Source organism: Mustela putorius, unplaced genomic scaffold (genome assembly GCF_011764305.1).
Source record: "Mustela putorius furo isolate JIRA1106 unplaced genomic scaffold, ASM1176430v1.1 tig00004121_pilon_pilon_pilon, whole genome shotgun sequence".
NCBI classification, from domain to species: Eukaryota; Metazoa; Chordata; class Mammalia; order Carnivora; family Mustelidae; genus Mustela; species Mustela putorius.
In genome coordinates this window covers 867,525-886,124 of record NW_025422246.1, presented here as the reverse complement: position 1 = coordinate 886,124, position 18,600 = coordinate 867,525, and the positions used below count along the sequence as shown (strand labels likewise).

The following is an 18,600-nucleotide window of genomic DNA, read 5'->3' as shown; positions in this document are numbered from 1 at the left end:
CATTTTAATTTTTATGTCTCTTGGTGTGGACTTCCTCAGGTTGGTTTTTTTGGGTGCTCTCTGTGCCTCCAGGATCTGGATATCTATTTCTTTCTCCAGATTAGGGAATTTTTCAGCTGTTATTTCTTCAAATAAATTTTCTGCCTCCTTCTCTCTTCTGGAATCCCTGTAATCTAAGTGTTGTTACACTTGATTACATTGATGAGTTTCCTTAACCTAGTCTTATTTTTTATTCTTTTTGTTTGTTTGTTTGCTATTTTGTTTGGTTGTTTTTTATTAACTACTCTGTCATCCAGCTCTCTGATCCATTCTTCTGCCTCCTCTAATCTGCTGTTGATCGCCTCCTGTGTATTTTTAATTTTGGTTATTGAGTTCTTCGTTTCTTATTTGCTTTTCTTTCTCTTTGGTAAGAGTTGCACTGAGATCTTCCACTCTTTTCTGAAATCCTGTGAGTATCGTTATGACCATTACTTTGAGTTCTTTATCACACATATCGGTTATCATCATTTCATTTAGCTGTTTTGCTGTTGTTTTGTCCTGTTTTTTTTTTTTTTTTCCTTTCGGATCATATCCCTCTGTCTCCTCATTTGATCTAGTTTTCTGTGTTTGTTTCTGTGTATTAGGAACATTGTTTTTATCTCCTGATGTTGGAAGTAAAGATGTTATGAAGAAAAGCTCCTTTGGTGGCCTGTAGCCATGTCCCCTGTTTAACAGAACCAGGTGCTTCAGGAGTGGCTCCTACGTGGATTGTGTGCACCATGCTCTTCTGTTTGAGCTGCATTTGCCTTTAGATCAGTATGTTACAATGGCCCACTTTGCTTGTTGTGCACACACTTGGTAGGATTTGGTCCCTGTGCTGTTAGGGGTCAGTCTGAGGCTGCTGTGGACTTATCATTATTGGATGCTTTCAGCAGTCAGATCAGACGCCTGCTCTCAGCTTGTTTGCAGGAGCTACAGTAATAACAAACTGCAGGGTGTTCTCCCTGCCTTGTCCCCTGAGAGGTTTTTGTTGGTGTGTAGGCCCAGGAGTCAGGCCAGTTTCCTGCAGGGGCTACAGAGGTACTGTTTGACAGGGTACTTTCTTTTCATTACCAGTTATAAGATTTGGCTGCTGGGGCTGTGTTTATTGTTATCTTCCCTTTTCCCTGAGACAGGAGTAACTTTGGAATTGCGCTAGCCCCTGCCAAGGCTCCCTTCAGGATGAAACATGCAGGAGCTGCTTTGGAAGGACTCCTGCTGCATGGAGCAGGTTGGATAGGATGGATCTGCAGGAGATTGTGGTGGTGAGGTACATAGTGCTAGTATGGAAAGTAGAGAGTGTTTGTGGTATTTTCTGCAAGTGTCCAGCTATCTACACTGGGGATGCAGAGAGAAATGGTGCCTACCAGTTCTTTTATTCTTAGAGAAGTCTCCTAAAGATCCCTTGCCCTCTTTCATGTGTTCTGAGATTAGTAAATTAATCTCTTTTATGTGTACCCCAGGCACTTTTCCACTGCTGTTTCTATACTGTATCTTCGTGGAGATGTTTGATATGCTGGCTCTTTGAGGATGAAGACTTAGTTCCCTATTACCTTCCAACTCTCACAGAGCTGAGCCAGCTGATTTTAAAATACATGAAGTTAAGTTCCCTGGTTATAAAAGCTGAAAGAAATTAAGCCCTCCTTGTTTTCAAACCAAATGTTATGGGGACTCGTCTTCCTAGTGCATCTAGTGCACCTAGGTCTGGGGTGCCTAGTGTGGGGTCTAGTTCTCTCCCTTCTTTATTCTTGTGGTGTCTCTCTCATTTGTGATTAGTCTGTCTGAGAGTTTGGTTCCCCATGTCTCTGCCCCCCCTACCCTTTTCAGTGTGTTCTCTCCATGATTAGCTATAGAAAGTCTGTTTTGCCAGTCTTTGGGTCATTTTCTGGGTTGGTGGCACTGATGTGGCTGTTTTATACATATGTTTGTGGGACAAGATGAGCTTAGTATCCTCCTATTCCACCATCTTCCCCATTTATATCCTTCTTTATATACCTTTATGTTTGCTGCCCCTGTTTTATTTTTCTTCAGAATAGGCAATTATTGCCCAGGCTAGAAGACCCACCAGGGACGAGATGAAAAAAGATTATAGCTGTCACTGGGTTGACTTAGGAAACATGTATGCACCAGTGGAAGTGCAATCACATTGTGTTAAGCTCAATGCCAAGTCCTTTTTAATTGCAATGTGTGGTATCTTTGCCTTCTTTTCTAGCATGGGGATTAGTATACATAAATTTAAACCAAGAAACAAATATAGTCCAGCTTTAGTGTATATGGTCTAAAATAGGATTTTCTCTTTCTAAGCTAAAAGAGAAGATCCTCTAAGAATAATGGTAAGAAAGGCAGTTTTAGAATATTTTGGTGATGTAGAAGAATTCAGTTCCTTTTTGGGTTGGAGCCTAGGAATCTAAGGATATCCTTTATTTAAATGACTTTTTTGGTAACAGCTGTGGTCAGGAATACTTTTTTTCTATAACTAGTTGCAGTATTGCCTCCAGTGTTTCAGTGTTTGGGCATGTTTTGGTGTTTCTGAGGAAGCTTACAGGCCTTCACAAATGACTTGGCAGGATTCAGTATTTGAAAAATTACATTTGAGTAGGTAGTCTTTTTTCCTTCTCCCTCTCTTTTTCTCACTAAGTATTAATTCCATTGTAATTCAGCAGAAAATTATGTATGTAGGCTGGGTTTTCAGATTGTGAGGGCTGTGTTATTATTATTCTTGCTGTTGTTTTGTTTTCTGTTCTGTTTCCTTTAAAAATGATTTCATTCCCTGGCCCAGTTTGCAATAGAAAAACAACATTCCAACAAATGAGGTCCTTATGGATTTTTTAAATTACTTTTCATTATTTGTTAATCAGCGTATTGTTTCCTACATGCTTACATGTTATATCCTCAAAAATATATTAATGTTCTTTGTGGGATTCTAAACTCAATTAATAAAAGTATACCCCATTTCATTAAAGATTCAAACTTTCAAATCTTGAAGTCAGAGTGGCTAGGGTGCCTCCTTAAATCTCAATTTCAAGATAGATATTTCCCTCTGTATGTGTGTGGGTTCTCCAGATAAACAGAACCAATAAGAATGTGTGCGTGCGTGGGGGGGGGGTAAAGAAAGGGATTGGCTGATTGATTGATCGATGGATGGATGGATGGATTTTTAAAGAATTGACTTACACAGCTATTGAGACTGGCAAGTCCAAATCTGCAGGGCAGACTAGTAGGCTGGAGATCCAGGAAAGACTAATGTTGTATCGCATATCAGAAGTCAGACTGGAGGCAGAATTCCTCCTTCCTGTGGGATGGCAGTCTTTATCTCTTAAGACCTTCGACTAATTGCATGAAGCCAACCCACATCATGGAGGGGAATGTTCTTTGCTTCGTCTACTGACATAAATATTAATCTCACTTAAAAACACTTCACAGTAAAATCTAAACTGGTATTTGACCAGATGTCTGGGTACTGTGGCCTAACCACATTGATACATAAAATTGGCTGTCACAGTGTGTACATAATGCTTACTACAAATCCACCCAGTCATGGAAAATATCTGTAGATACATATTTGTATATATTAGATAGATATTCTTTAATGTGTATTTGGGTGTGTGCCAAATTATGTGTAAATATGTGTAAGATAGATATTTGTATTTGTGTGAGGGGGGTTATATCTATATAGCCAGATAAAAAGTCCATTCAGAAGTAATATATATGAGTATATGCATATATTTGTGTGAGAGAAAAATATCTACAAAAGTAAAACTTTTATTTTACAATAATACTATCTAAAAATGACACAGATTAGGTGATTTGGAATGTTAGATATATTTTATTAACATTCCTCTGTATGGTGATTTTTTTTTCCCCAACACAGTGCTCTCAGTGAGTACTTGGCAGAAGCAGCAGAGACCTGAAGAATTCTAGTAGCTGTTGTACTTTTAGACCTGACCTGAAATGATTTCTGCCATCCTAGTTCATGAAGTAATGAAAAATTACTTGAAAAATTCCTCTGAGGAAAGAGGAAATGGTCCTGTTTAAAATACACTGAAATAGTTACATCTCAGATTTTGCAGTGAAAGAGAAGACCTGTTATATGCTGATCTATATTTGGACTTTTTAATTCAGATTTTTAAAGAGCGAGAAGAAGATCTAAGGCGTTTGTCTCGCCCATTGGAATGTTCTTGTTTCCGAACATCTATCTGGGATGAAACTCTTTATAAGGTGTGTATGTTTCCCTGAGCTCCCTTATTTTAAGATCATGAGAAAAAGTTAAAAGGGTATTGTCAAAAGTAAAAGATTTTAATCTCTGTCATATCCATTTAGATGTGTTGAATTTAAAAAAAAAGAAATAATCTACAATAAATTGTTTGAAAACTATCAAACTTAACTTTAAGAGATTTTGGGTTTGATCTTAAGATTGTGTTGCAATATCTACCAAGTCACACTGAATTAGTCAGTTTTATGATGATTAATTTGATACTGATGTTTGTGACAGCAGAGGTTTCACTGACCATCATCCATTGTGATCTGTTGTGATCTCAATGCTGATTGGAGCTGTATCAAATATTGAGGTACCTCTTCAGGATATAAACTAGTCTGCTTCAGTTTGGATGGCATTACAATAGCAATATTTAGGGAAGAGTTTGGAGAAGGGAGTCTTATAATGAGATACTTTATGCCTCGAATATGGTAGCTTCAACTTTCATGCCAAAGTGGGGATTAGCATTCTTCAACCAGGATTGTTTCCATTGCTGGGAAGAATACCATACTGCCTGCAGTAGTTGTAGAGGTTACAACAGTAGCTGTGTTATGGAAAAAACTGAAATTACCTTACTAGCACATAGGCTCCTTATCCTGCTTCCTCTCTTTCTCCTATGAGGTCTAGTGATTTGAAAGACTGGCTTCTTTGGGGCCCTTTCATGGTCAGACCTTTCCTTCAGACTGCTACTAGTATCCATTGAGAAGTCTGACTCTGAGTGGGAAAGCATCCTTCTCTGTCATTGGTAGCTACAGCCTCAGTATCAACTGCATCTGACAAGTATCTACAACCAGAGAAGCACGAAAACCTGATTTGCCAAGGAGAAAAATCAATGGACCTTAAAAATAGCCATTGATTTATTTTTTCAACTAATTATTTTTTTCCCAATATTATGTTGACCCAGCCTCACTCTAATAACAGATCATTTTGAGATACCTGTCTAGGAAATACTGCTCTAGATTAATTTGGGCCGAATTTCTCTCAAAGCCTTATTCCCATAGAACAGGTAACCGTGAATAAGGATGGACATGACGCACTGATAAGAACCAACTGCGGTGTGAAGGATGGCAATACATAACACGACCAAAGACAATTGGCTAATCACAACACTGCTGTGAGTGACAATGTCTCTGCTGTGGTTAGCTTTGGTGCCTTCTCCAAGGTAAATTCAGCAGTGACATTAACACCGACCTGGGAACTTGAAACCTGAACCCCCATGCTTAAGTAATAAAACTAATTGGAACAGAGACATAGCACTACTATCTTCTACATCAATGTTGCATAGAGCTGACTTAAATTTTTATATTGTTTTATTCTACAAGCACTCATTGCATATCTGCTTGATGTTTTTGGACACACGAATGACTAAGACCAGGTTCCTGCCCTCTAGTAGGGGAGAAAAGAACATTATACAGCTTACTAGACAAATTGGAAGGAATTACTACAATGGAAATGCAAATAAAAGAGCCTTAAGAGAATAGAGGGAGGGTATGGTTAATGAAGTCTACTTTAGGGAAGCACACCACTGGACCATTTTTAATTCAGTTGGATCAATAACATATAGCTGACAATAAGCCTTTTGAAATGATAATGCTACTAATTTCTCTTATAATTTCTTTTGTATGTTGAGGGGAGGGGCCATTTTTCTGTGTGACTCTGATATTTTTACAAAAGTGATTCTTAGATTTATGTTAAATATAACATTATTAAGTTCTGATCTTTAGAGCAGTCTGCATTATTGGACTTAAATATTTGTTCAATGGCTGGATTAGAAACTTTTTATTTGGCCCAGTAAATCAGAGTTTTCAATTATTCCTAAGGCAAATGTGGAACTAAATTAATATTTTTTTGAAAATTATCAATGGAAAGAAGTTTTCTAGCATTTTACAAATGTTTGGAACTTTAAAAAATTCCAGCTGAAAGATAAAAATCAAATAGTAGCTTCATCTTCTCATTTTATTTGTGTTATATCATATTTGTTACCAATGTTTGTTTGGGACTCATATTACTATATTTTGCTGTCCATATGTTGTAGTGTACTTACTCATTTGCAGAGGTCCAGGACTGGGTACCTGTTAGTAATATTACACTGTACTTCTGTTCTGTTAGGCTTGGTCCAGCATTGTTTATCAGCTGATTCCCAATGTTCAGCAGCTGGAAATGAACCTACGGAATTTTGCTGAAATTATTGAGGCTGATGAAGTGCTTTTGTTTGAAAGAGCTACTTTTCTGGTGAGAAATTTCTATTCTGCAGATATACTTCACGCTTAACTTTCTTCTGTCAAGCAACAGAGAACAACACGTTGCTATTTTCAGGAAAAACCTTTTCTCCTTTTGTCTTTACGTCAGCATGTATAACCTTAATTACAAAGTAGTATTGTTAGCAGGTGACCTCAAAGAAGTCCTTTGGTGTGTAGCTCTTTAGTAGTTAGTAAAATTTAGATTTTTACAAGCCGGCCTTACTATAGAGTTTAGATTATTTCTGCTAATACTTCATTTGTGTTAAAGAATTCCTAATTTCCTATTGACTTTTATTGTAAAATGAAGGGTATTTTCCTTTTGATAAAATTCTCATCCCACTCCTTTCTCCAAAAGACTGATATGAAGACTTTTAACATGGAAGAGATGTTATGGTTATCTCAGTGACATAACTAAGAATTCAGATGGAGAGGTGGAAGGGAAAAGAGGCACCTTGGTATTTTTATTTTTCTTACATAAATTCAGCTTAACTGAGGAGCCTACTGTATACATGGCACGAGGGGGATGCAATATTGTGTTTATAAGTAAAAGTTTAAAGAATAATAACAAACTAATTTGAGATGTCACAAAGCACTGCATAAGTAATTGCTGATCAGTTTAATAAATATAACTCTAAGAGCAGCTCACAGTAAATAATATGCTTGTAAGCTCTATCAGTGCCTGGTGAATTTTATTGATTGATTGATTGATTAGCTGATTGTCTGGTGATTTTAAAACACATTTTTAAATTTCGAGCTTGGTTCCCCTTCTATAAAACGGAGATCACATATCTGTAAGTTTATTGTATGGGTTAAAATGGGACAATGTAATGTTAAGCCCTAATGCAAAACTTAGCATATAGGGGCGCCTGGGTGGCTCAGTGGTTTAGGCTTCTGCCTTCGGCTCGGGTCATGATCTTAGGGTCCTGGGATCGAGCCCCGCATCGAGCTTTCTGCTCGGCGGGGAGCCTGCTTCCCCCTCTCTCTCTGCCTACTTGTGATCTCTCCCTGTCTATCAAATAAATAAATAAATAAATAACTTAGCATATAGTCAGCAAACTATTAAATGTTGGTTCTTTCTGTTGTTATTACAGCAGAGGGCAGAGAATGCAAACTGTAATTTTTACTCCTTCCTTTGTGGAAACATTATTTGTAACTGTTGCCATGATTGTGAGTCATACTTCCTTCTAAGTGGTACAGCTATGGCAAGGAGTCCTAACTAGAGTGTCTTTCTGCCTGAGCCCATTGGCAGGGGTCACTTGCTTGCAATTATACTACCCTGTGTCTTCTTTTTCTGATAATGTAAAAAGCAACAAACAAGTAAGCTATACTGATCATCTTGGTGTACACAACATGGCAGAATCCTCCTTTCAGCAGGACTCTCTTGCCTTATCCATTACATGTGATCAAAGAGGTTAACCTGGTATAAGCTCCCTATCCTCAGTAACAGTAACAGGTGGCTTTGGTTTCTCTTGAAGACCAAGATTATTTGTGATGGACCATTTTCACTGAGGGGTTTGAAGTCAAGCAAGGGGAACCTGTTTCACCATTGATTTAGAAATTACCTTTTGAAAGTTTCACATGGTTTCAGTAAATTGCCCTGTGAATTTTCTTCTGGTGAGCAACTCACTTTTGCTTCCTATTGGAAACTATATATCTGAATATTCAGCCTGTAAGAAATACATGGTTTTATTAAAATCTGAAAGTGTTAGAGGAAGTGTTTTTCTGTTTTTTTTTAATTTTTTAATTTTTTATTTTTTATAAACATATATTTTTATCCCCAGGGGTACAGGTCTGTGAATCGCCAGGTTTACATACTTCACAGCACTCACCAAAGCACATACCCTCCCCAATGTCCGTAACCCCACCCCCCATTCTCCCAACCCCCCTCCCCCCAGCAACCCTCAGTTTGTTTTGTGAGATTAAGAGTCACTTATGGTTTGTCTCCCTCCCAATCCCATCATGTTTCATTTATTCTTCTCCAACCCCCTTAAGCCCCCATGTTGCATCACCACTTCCTCATATCAGGGAGATCATATGATAGTTGTCTTTCTCTGCTTGACTTATTTCACTAAGCATGATACGCTCTAGTTCCATCCATGTTGTCACAAATGGCAAGATTTCATTTCTTTTGATGGCTGCATAGTATTCCATTGTGTATATATACCACATCTTGATCCATTCATCTGTTGATGGACATCTAGGTTCTTTCCATAGTTTGGCTATTGTGGACATTGCTGCTATAAACATTCGGGTGCACGTGCCCCTTTGGATCACTACGTTTGTATCTTTAGGGTAAATACCCAATAGTGCAATTGCTGGGTCATAGGGCAGTTCTATTTTCAACATTTTGAGGAACCTCCATGCTGTTTTCCAGAGTGGCTGCACCAGCTTGGTCTTGTGTTATTAATCTAATTATGTAATGCATGTGCTATGTGAATATGTATTCATGTATATAATATACACTTAAATAATTTTTAGAGCTAAAATTTATTTATTTATTTTATTTTTCTTTTCTTTTCTTTTTTTTTTTAATTTTTTTTTTATAAACATGTATTTTTATCCCCAGGAGTACAGGTCTGTGAATCGCCAGGTTTACACACTTCACAGCACTCGCCAAAGCACATACCCTCCTCAATGTCCATAACCCCACCCCCCTTCTCCCAACCCTCCTCCCCCCAGCAACCCTCAGTTTGTTTTGTGAGATTAAGAGTCACTTATGGTTTGTCTCCCTCCCAATCCCATCTTGTTTCATTTATTCTTCTCCTACCCACTTAAACCCCCATGTTGCATCACCACTTCCTCATATCAGGGAGATCATATGACAGTTGTCTTTCTCCGCTTGACTTATTTCGCTAACCATGATACGCTCTAGTTCCATCCACATTGTCGCAAAAAATAGAGGAAGTGTTTTTAGCTAACATGGGTGTCCATAATGAATAAGTTCATGTATAAATAGTAAATCCTTTGAGCTGGGAAACCTTTAGTTAATACTTTTATTGTTTTTTGTGCTTGTTTTACTTAAAATTTTCTAAATGTTTATTTTAACTCCAGTTAATATACATGTTATATTAGTTTCAGGTATAAAATACAGTGATTCAACAATTCCATATATCACACTGCTCATCACCATGAATTGCACTCCTTAATTGCCATCGTCTGTTGAATCCATCCTCCCACCCATCTGCCCTGTAGTAACCATAAATTTGTTCTCTATGATTGAAAGTATGTTTCTTGATTTCTTGATTTGTCACTCCTGTTTTTTTCCCTTTGCTTGTGTGTTTTGTTTCTTAAATTCCACATATGAGTAAAATCATATATTTGTCTTTCTCTGACTGACTTATTTTGCTCAGCATGGTACTCTCCAACTCCATCCACGTCATTGCAAATGGCAAGATTTCTTTCTTTTTATGACTGAGTAATAATACTCCATTGTGTATGTGTGTGTGACATCTTATTATCTATTCATCAACTGATGGACACTGGGGCTGCTTCTATATCTTAGCTATTGTAAATACCACTGCTATAAATTTAGGGGTGGGTATGTATATCCCTTTAAATTAGTGTTCTTGTATTAATTGGATGAATACCCACAAGTGTGATTCCTGGATCATAAGGTAGTTCTATTTTTAACTTTTTGAGGAACCTCCATACTGTTTTCCAAAGTGGCTGCACCAGTTTGAATTCCCACCAACAGTGCAAGAAAGTTCTTTTTTCTCCACATTCTCACCAACACCTGTTCTTTCTTGTGTTGTTCATTTTATGCATTTTAACAGGTGTGAGGTGATCTCTTATTGTAGTTTTGACTTGTATTTTCCTGATGATGAATGATGTCGAGCATCTTTTCATGTGTCTGTTGCCCATCTCTATGTCTTTGGAGAAATGTTTGTTCATGTCTTCTGCCCATTTCTTAAGTGGATTATTCATTTTTTGGGGTGTTGAGTTATATAAGTTCTTTATATTTTGGGGGTATTAATCCTTTATCAGATATGTCATTTGCAGATATCTTCTCCAATTCCATAGGTTGCTTTTTAGTTTTGTTGATTGTTTCCTTTATTGTACAGAAGCTTTTAATTTTGACATAGTTCCAGTAGTTGATTTTACTTCTGTTTTTCTTGCTTCAGGAGACATATCTAGCAACAGGATTATGTGACCGATGTCAAGAAAGTTACTGCTTGTGTTCTCTTCTAGCATTTTTATGGTTATAGGTCTCACATATAGGTCTTTCATCATTTTGTGTATGGTGTACAAAAGTGGTTCAGTGTCATTCTTTTACATGTTTCTGTCCAGTTTTCCCAACATCATTTGTTGAAGATTCTGTCTTTTTCCCATTATGTTTTTTCCTCCTTTGTCAAAGATTAACTGACCATATAATTGTAGATGTATTCCTGGATTTTCTATTCTGTCCTATTGCTCTCTGTTTTTGTGCCATGACCATACTGTTTAGATCACCACAGCTTTATTATATAACTTGAAGTCCAAAATTGTCATACCTCTGGCATTGCTTTTCTTTTTCAAGATTGCTTTGTCTATTTGGCATCTTTTATGGTTCCGTGCAAATATTAAAATTGTTTCTTATAGTTCTTTGAAAAAGTCTATTGGTATATTAATAGAGGTTTCATTAAATATGTAGATTGCTCTGGGTATTATGAACATTTTAACAATATTTGCTTTTCCAATCCATGAACATGCAGTGTTTTTCCATTTCTTTGTGTCCTTTTCAATTTATCAGTGTTTCATTATTTTCAGAGTACAGGTCTTTCATCTCTTTGGTTAGGTTTATTCCTAGGTATCTTTGTATTTTTGTTGCAATTGTAAGTGGTGTTGCTTTTGTAATTTCTCTTTCTGCTGTTTCATTACTGGTATATACATGGGCAAGAGAATTCTGTACATTGATTTTGTATCCTGCAACTATAATGAATTTATCAGTTCTAACAGTTTTTTGATGCAGTCTTTCAGGTTTTCTGTATATAGTATCATGTGCCCTGCCAGTAATCAATTGTTTATGTCTTCCTTACCAATTTGGATAATTTTTTTTTCTTTTTGCTGTATGATTGCTGTGTTAGGACTTCCATTGCTATGTCGAATAAAACTGGTGTGAGTGGACATCCTTGTCTTATTCCTGACTTTAGGGGGAAAGCTCTCAGTTTTTCTGTATTAAGGATGATGTTAACTGTGGGTATTTCATGTATGGACTTTATTATTTTGAGGTATGTTCTCTGTAAACCTTTTTTTTTGTTGAGGATTTTTATAATGAATGGATGTTGTACTTTGTCAGATGCTTTATCTGCATCTATTGAAATGATCATATAGTTCTTACCTTTCTCTTACTGATGTGATGTGTCATGTTGACTGATTTGCAAATATTGAACTACTTTTGTAACCCAGGAATAAATCCCATTTGATCATGGCGAATGATTTTTTTAAATGTATTTTTGAGTTTTGTTTGCTTGTATTTTATTGGTAGTTTTTACATCTATGTTCATCAGGGATATTGACCTATAGTTCTCTTTTTTATTGGTGTCTCTGTATGGTTTTGGTGTCCGGGTAATACTGGCCTCCGAGAATGAATTTGGAAGTTTTCCTTCCTTTTCTATTTTTCGGAATACTGTGAGAATGAACATTAACTCTTCTTTAAATGTTTAGTGGAATTCACCTGTGAAGCCACCTGGCCCTAAGCTTTTGTTATTGGGAGATTTTGTTTTTAAAGATTTTATTTATTTATCAGAGAGTGGGGGGGGAGAGCGAGCACAGGCAGACAGAATGGTGGGCAGAGGCAGAGGGAGAAGCAGGCTCCCCGCCGAGCAAGGAGCCCGATGTGGGACTTGATCCCAGGATACTGGGATCATGACCTGAGCCGAAGGCAGCTGCTTAACCAACTGAGCCACCCAGGCGTCCCTGGAGATTTTTTATTTCTGATTCAGTTTGCTGGTTATCAGTCTGTTCAAGATTTCGATTTCTTCCTGTTTCAGTGTTGGTAGTTTACATGTTCCTAGGAATTTACCCATTTCTTCTAGGTTGTCCAGTTTGTTGGCATATAGTTTTAATTAATACTCTCTTATGTTCGTATGGTCGGTTGTTATTTCCCCTCTCTCATTTATGATTTTATTTATTTTGGTCCTTTCTCTTGTTTTCTTGATAAGTCCAGCTTAGAGGTTTATCAATTTTATTAACTTTTTTCAAAGAACAGCTCCTGGTTTCAGTCATCTGTTCTATTGTTTTTTAAATGTCTTTATCATTTATTTCTGCTCTAATTTTTATTATTTCTTTCCTTCTGCTGGTTTAGGTTTTGTTCATTGTTCTTTTTCTACCTCCTTTAGGTATATGGTTAGCTTGATTATTTGAGATTTATCTTGTTGAGGTAGTCTTGTAATGCTATAAACTTCCCTCTTAGAACTGGTTTTGCTACATCCCAGAGGTTTTGGACTATTGTGTTTTCATTCTCATTTGTTTCCATGTACTTTTTAAATTCCTTCTTTGATTTCTTGGTTGAACCATTAATTGTTTAGTAGTATGTTATTTAACCTCCATGTATTTGTGGTCTTTCCGATTTTTGTGTGTGTGGTTGACTCCTGATTTCATAGCATTTTGGCCAGAAAATACACATGGTGTGACTTCAATAATCTTGAATTTATTGAGGTTTATTTTATGGGCTAATATGTGATCTTTTCTAGAGATTGTTCTGTGTGTACTTGAGAAGAATGTGTATTCTGTTTTGGGATGATATGTTCTGAATGTATCTATTAAATCCATCTATTACATTATGTCTTTGAAAGTCATTGTTTCCTTGTTGATTTTCTGTTTGAATGATCTGTCCATTGATGTAACTGTGATGTAAAGTCCCCTACTCTTATTGTATTATTACTGATTAGTTCCTTTATGTTTGTTATTAACTGGTTTATATTTTTGGGTGCTCCTAGCTTGGGAGTCATGTAACTAGTTAACATGCCAAAGTCTTGTTCATTATCGGAATTAACCACGAAAATTACTCCACTGAGTAAGAACAGCCATGTACCACCATGCACAGAACTGGGAAGGACCTTTCACTGTCAATCCTGTCCATGTCCAGGCTGGGTGAGGTTTCCAGTGTTGAATCAAATTAAGCCACAGGCTCCTGGAAGGGTGGTGCCCTTTCCTCATTTCCTTTAAATTGCAGCTTTGTAACCTCTGGAACCCAAAGGTTCCCTTTGGAACCCAAAGACTTTGGTTTACTAGAAGCTACCTCACAGGTCTTGGTTATAATGCTGCTGCATCATCATTCAGCATCATTTGTGGTTGGAACTACAACAGTATCTGATCATCTTTGAACCTCTGACATTCTTTTGTTTATATACATCTGTATATATATACATATATATATATAGATGTATATATCTCATATTCAGTTAGCCACTGTATAGTATATCATTAGTTTTTGATACAGTGTTCAATGAGTCATTATTTGCATATAACACCCAGTGCTCATCACAACACTTGCCCTCCTTAATACCCATCACCCTGTTATCCCATCCCCCCGACCCTCCTCCCCTCTGAAACCCTCAGTTGTTTCCCAGCTATTTTGTCTCTCCTGGTTTGTCTTCCTTTCTGATTTCTCCTCTTTCAGATTTCCCTCCCTTCCCCTGTGGTCCTCTGTGTTATTGCTTATGTTCCACATATGAGTGAACCTCCAACATTCTTAATTAATGAAAACATTCTTGGCAAATGTTTTCACTCTGGTCTATGTCCATCCAAGAATTAGACCTGTAGCAGTGCAATATTAATAGCCCTGTCTGTTCCTTTTAGTCATGCCCTCAATTCTGAAAACCAACAAAATGGAACCAGTCTTATTCCATTATTACTAGCTGCCTATCCAGGCAGCTATGGAAAAAATCTTGCTTATACTTTATGGTCCTGCTTTGAACACTCTGTTTCAAAGTAAATACTTCAGGCCCATGGGACACTCAGGAGTGTGGAGAGGGTGCTGATAAGAAAGAGGTAGGGACAGATGGGGGCTTTCTTCACTGCATACTTAAGATTTTTAAATGTAATACCAAAAGCCACTATAAGTTACAGCTTTCATTAAAATTAATACATTAGGTAATATTTAATGATTAAAAGTAAGTGAGGAAGAATAGCACTGAACCAAAATAAATAATACTTTAATTCTCTAATAAAATTATAATGAAACACTACTGTTTGGGTTATCTATAGGGATATTTAAATTGTACAGAACATTGGCATAATATGGGAAAGAAGAGACAGTAAGCCAGGTGCCAAGTCTACCTTGAAAATCAGAATTACCAGGAGACTGGCAGAGGTCTGCCTCAAGGAGTAAGTAGCAGAGGGTGATATGACTACATTGCATATTTAAAGGCATTGCTCTTTTTCATAGGTGATTTCTCACTATCAGTGTAAAGAGCAGCGTGATGCCCACAGATTTGAGAAAATCAGCAACATTATTAAACAGTTTAAGCTGAGCTGTAGGTAAGCTATCTTGTGTGATTTATTTATGTCTAGAAAGAAATTATTGTCATTTGTGAGAGGTTCAAATAACTATAGTAGACTGTACTTCTGTATTCAGAAAAGTTCATTTAATTGAAAAGAAAGCTAACCTCTAAGGGAGCCTGCAATTCACTTAGGTAAAAGTCATTGTCCTTTAATGCAAACTCAACTGATAGAGAAGAAGCATTGAAGAATAAGCAGAATACCCTTTGAAATACTTAATCCTGTTTAGGAAAAAATAAACAGAAAATGTCCAAGAAAGTTTTGAAAAAGAAGAAAGATTTTATCCTACCAAATAATAAGATTTACTATAAAACTATAGTAATTAAAATAAGTAATGATTCAAGAATAGTATAGAATAGATTCTAGAAATGCCTGATCATGTTGTCTCACCTTTGATAAAATCAAGTTTGAATCATAGCATTGTGAATATAGGAAGAAAGAATGATGGAACAGTATAATTTAGTAAAGATTTAATCAGCAAATTTCTTATCCTGGTAAAACTTTGATGCCCAGAAAAAGAACAGGTCTAAGTACTGGTATAAGTTTACTCTTTTTATGCCTTAGCACTCTCTGAGACTTAATGGTGGGTTTATGCCTACATTTTTGAGAAGAAATAGCAAATGACATACAAATATAATTACCTTATTTGTTTTTGAAGACGTGGGAGCATTTCTTGAATTGCAATATAACTAACATTCAAAAATATAGTTATTAATCACAGTGATAGGAAAGGTTCAACTTAAGCTTCTTAAATGTTAGAGAAATCTTTTGTGACATAATATTTTAACATGGATCTGGTTCTAAGCCCATTTTACAGTCAATATCAGGTCCTAATCCACTTTATGTCTAAGTTACTTTCCAGAACATACTAAATTCAGCATTAGAGTTTCCTTGGAAAACAAAGTGGGTTAGTGATTAACTGTCTTAATGAAGTGGAGAATCAAGGTATCATTATACCTTGAAATTTTTAACATAAAAGGTAAAAATGTTTTATATTGATATTATTTTATATTCTTCTTTTTCTCGTTTTTCCTATAGCAAACTAGCTGCTTCTTTTCAGAGCATGGAAGTCAGGAACTCTAACTTTGCTGCTTTCATTGACATCTTTACATCCAACACTTATGTGATGGTCGTGATGTCTGATCCATCCATTCGTAAGTTTAAACTTAAATGACATAGACATAGGCTTAAAGCCACATTCCTTTTTTTAAAGATTTTATTTATTTATTAGAGAGAGAGAGAGAGATCAGAAGTAGGCAGAGAGGCAGGCGAGGGTGGTGGTGGTGGGGAAGCAGGCCCCCTGCTGAGCAGAGAGCCTGATGCAGTCCTCGATCCCAGGACCCTGAGATCATGACCTGCACCAAAGGCAGAGGCTGAACCCACTGAGCTACCCAAGCACTCTTAAAGCCACATTCTTTAATTGACCTAGAGGTAGTACTTTATTAGATAATAAAAAAAATTTGTAGTGGGGATGGTTGCAAAGCAGTATGAATATACTTAATGCCACTGACCTGTATATCTTGAAATGGTTAAAATGGTAATTTTTTGTTATGTATATTTATCACAATGAAAAAGCTATTTCAGTATTAGTAGTAAATAGTTTTTTGTTTCATAGACTTACATTTTGTAGCTTAAAAATAATTTAGACTCTAGGGTATTTTGTTTTTTCTTCATGGTATTTCAAAAATCTAGTAACTAAATCAAGGAATTTTAAAGAAAAGATAATCCAAATGTATGATTTATGCTTCACATAGTAACATTTTTTTAAAAGACTAATCGATCTAAGTTCTGAACGACTAAATATTGAACGATTTTGTCATTGTATATTCTTAAGTACGATAGTCCCATATCTGTGTTATTGGCGTATATACAGGGAGGTATTTGGTACTTCCATGCCATAGTAGCCATATTCATTATAACCACTGAAATAAAGGCTCTAGCAGTATTTCTTTTTTTTTAAATTTAAGTTCAATTAGCCAAATTATATCATTAGTTATTGATATAATGTTCAATTATTCATTAGTTGAGTATATCTAGGATTTTCTCAGAAGTTTAAATTATCTCTGATCCACTTGCTTTTCCTATTTTAGGTTAATATTAAAATGCAACATAAGATAATGGGTTTTATTCTAAAAGTAAACCAAAAGATTTTGAAATTTTATTTTGGAAATGTAGTATTTAGTATATAAACAAATCATCTACTTATTCAGAAAACTTAAGTCATGGTTAACTTGAGACTTCCTATTTCTGTATGTTCTCTGTGACATACATTGAAAGATTTGGCTCTCTTTTTTCTATTTGTTTTTATTAGTCAGACATTGCTTTGGCTACCTGTACTTATTCTGTTGGCTGTCTCCTCCATCCCTACCCTCAGCTTCTGCAGCTACTCTGATCAACATCCGCAATGCCAGAAAACACTTTGAAAAGCTGGAAAGGGTGGATGGACCAAAGCAGTGTCTTCTCATGCGCTAAACATTGCCAAATGTTGTTTCAAAAAACTTAGAGATACTGTTTCTTAATCTTAAGGTATTCATATATGTAGGCTCTGAACTGTGATGCTTACCACTTCTGTATTTCTTTCTTACTCTCTAGTCTTAATGTTTAACCTTGAATGCTGTTTACTAAAATAGCCAGTAAGAAGTTAGAAGATGAGCTGTTCATGGACTTGATGTGACATAAAATTATGTGATATGTAAGTGTTCTGATAACAAGATTCTAATAGTGTGTGTTCTGATAAACTGGTTCTAATAGTTGTGTATGCCAAAGCCTTTTCCAACATCATCTTCTTTTCCTTATCCAATAATAATCTGTAAGTTTGGAATATTACTGTTTTCTCAGCATGCATTAAAAATATTACTTAACTTCAACTATAAATAAACATTTGCAGTTAGGGATTTCAGTGTCTGTTTTTCTTTTCCTTGTTTCTTCAGATTTTCCCTAAGAAAGAGCAAATGAATATCAACAGTTATCCTAGGGGGAGGGGATCTGCTGGTTGGGAAATATTACAGAATAAAGTAGGATAGGAAGGATGGAGGTAGATTATAGCCTTAAAGTTAGGTAGAAGAGTTTTAGATATAATGTGATAAGAAATAGGAAACCATTAAAGGCTTTTGAGGAGGGAAATTATATGGAAGGAATTTTGAAAGAAAATTAACCTAGATTATATGGGCTGACTGGTGGCATTTGGGGAAGCTTTGGCAGTAATGTACACCTGAGGTGTGTTGAAAAGTCTTTTCCAGGATGCAGCTAGAGAAGGAATGAATAAAAAGTTGAGGGAAAAAAGGATTCATGAGATGTAAAACTTCCTTCTCTGTAGTCCAGAAATGGTTAATTTTATATATTTCATTACACCTAATGGGACATGCCTTCATTATGCTAGTCAAGTAATATTAAAATATTTTTCAAGAAGTTCTGTTTTAGGAGAAGCACAGAAGATGGCGGAGGAGTAGGGGAACTTATTTCAGCTGGTCCCCTGAAATTAGCTGGATAATTTACCAAACCATTTTGAACACCCATGAAATCAGCCTGAGATGTAAGAATATATATCCAGATCTCTACAAGCAGAAAATCTCCAGTGGTCATGAGGTATGAAGGGCAAAGCCGTGA

General features: G+C 36.2%; 1 protein-coding gene across 6 annotated transcripts in view; it reads left to right on the top strand.

The window, feature by feature from the left end:
- RRAGB (Ras related GTP binding B) overlaps positions 1-17,888 on the top strand; it is a 37,246-nt gene extending 19,358 nt beyond the window's left edge. For 4 of the 6 annotated variants that reach the window (XM_045072784.1, XM_045072783.1, XM_004781803.3 and 1 more), the window contains 5 exons: positions 4,141-4,236; positions 6,383-6,505; positions 14,882-14,973; positions 16,033-16,148; positions 17,369-17,888. In XM_045072784.1, coding sequence (XP_044928719.1) covers positions 4,141-4,236; positions 6,383-6,505; positions 14,882-14,973; positions 16,033-16,148; positions 17,369-17,466 — 525 coding nt within the window. In that variant the 3' untranslated portion in view covers positions 17,467-17,888. The remainder of the gene's footprint in view (positions 1-4,140; positions 4,237-6,382; positions 6,506-14,881; positions 14,974-16,032; positions 16,149-17,368) is intronic. The other 2 variants (XM_004781804.3, XM_045072785.1) reach the window with 2 other exon arrangements.
- The last annotated feature ends 712 nt before the right edge of the window (positions 17,889-18,600 follow it).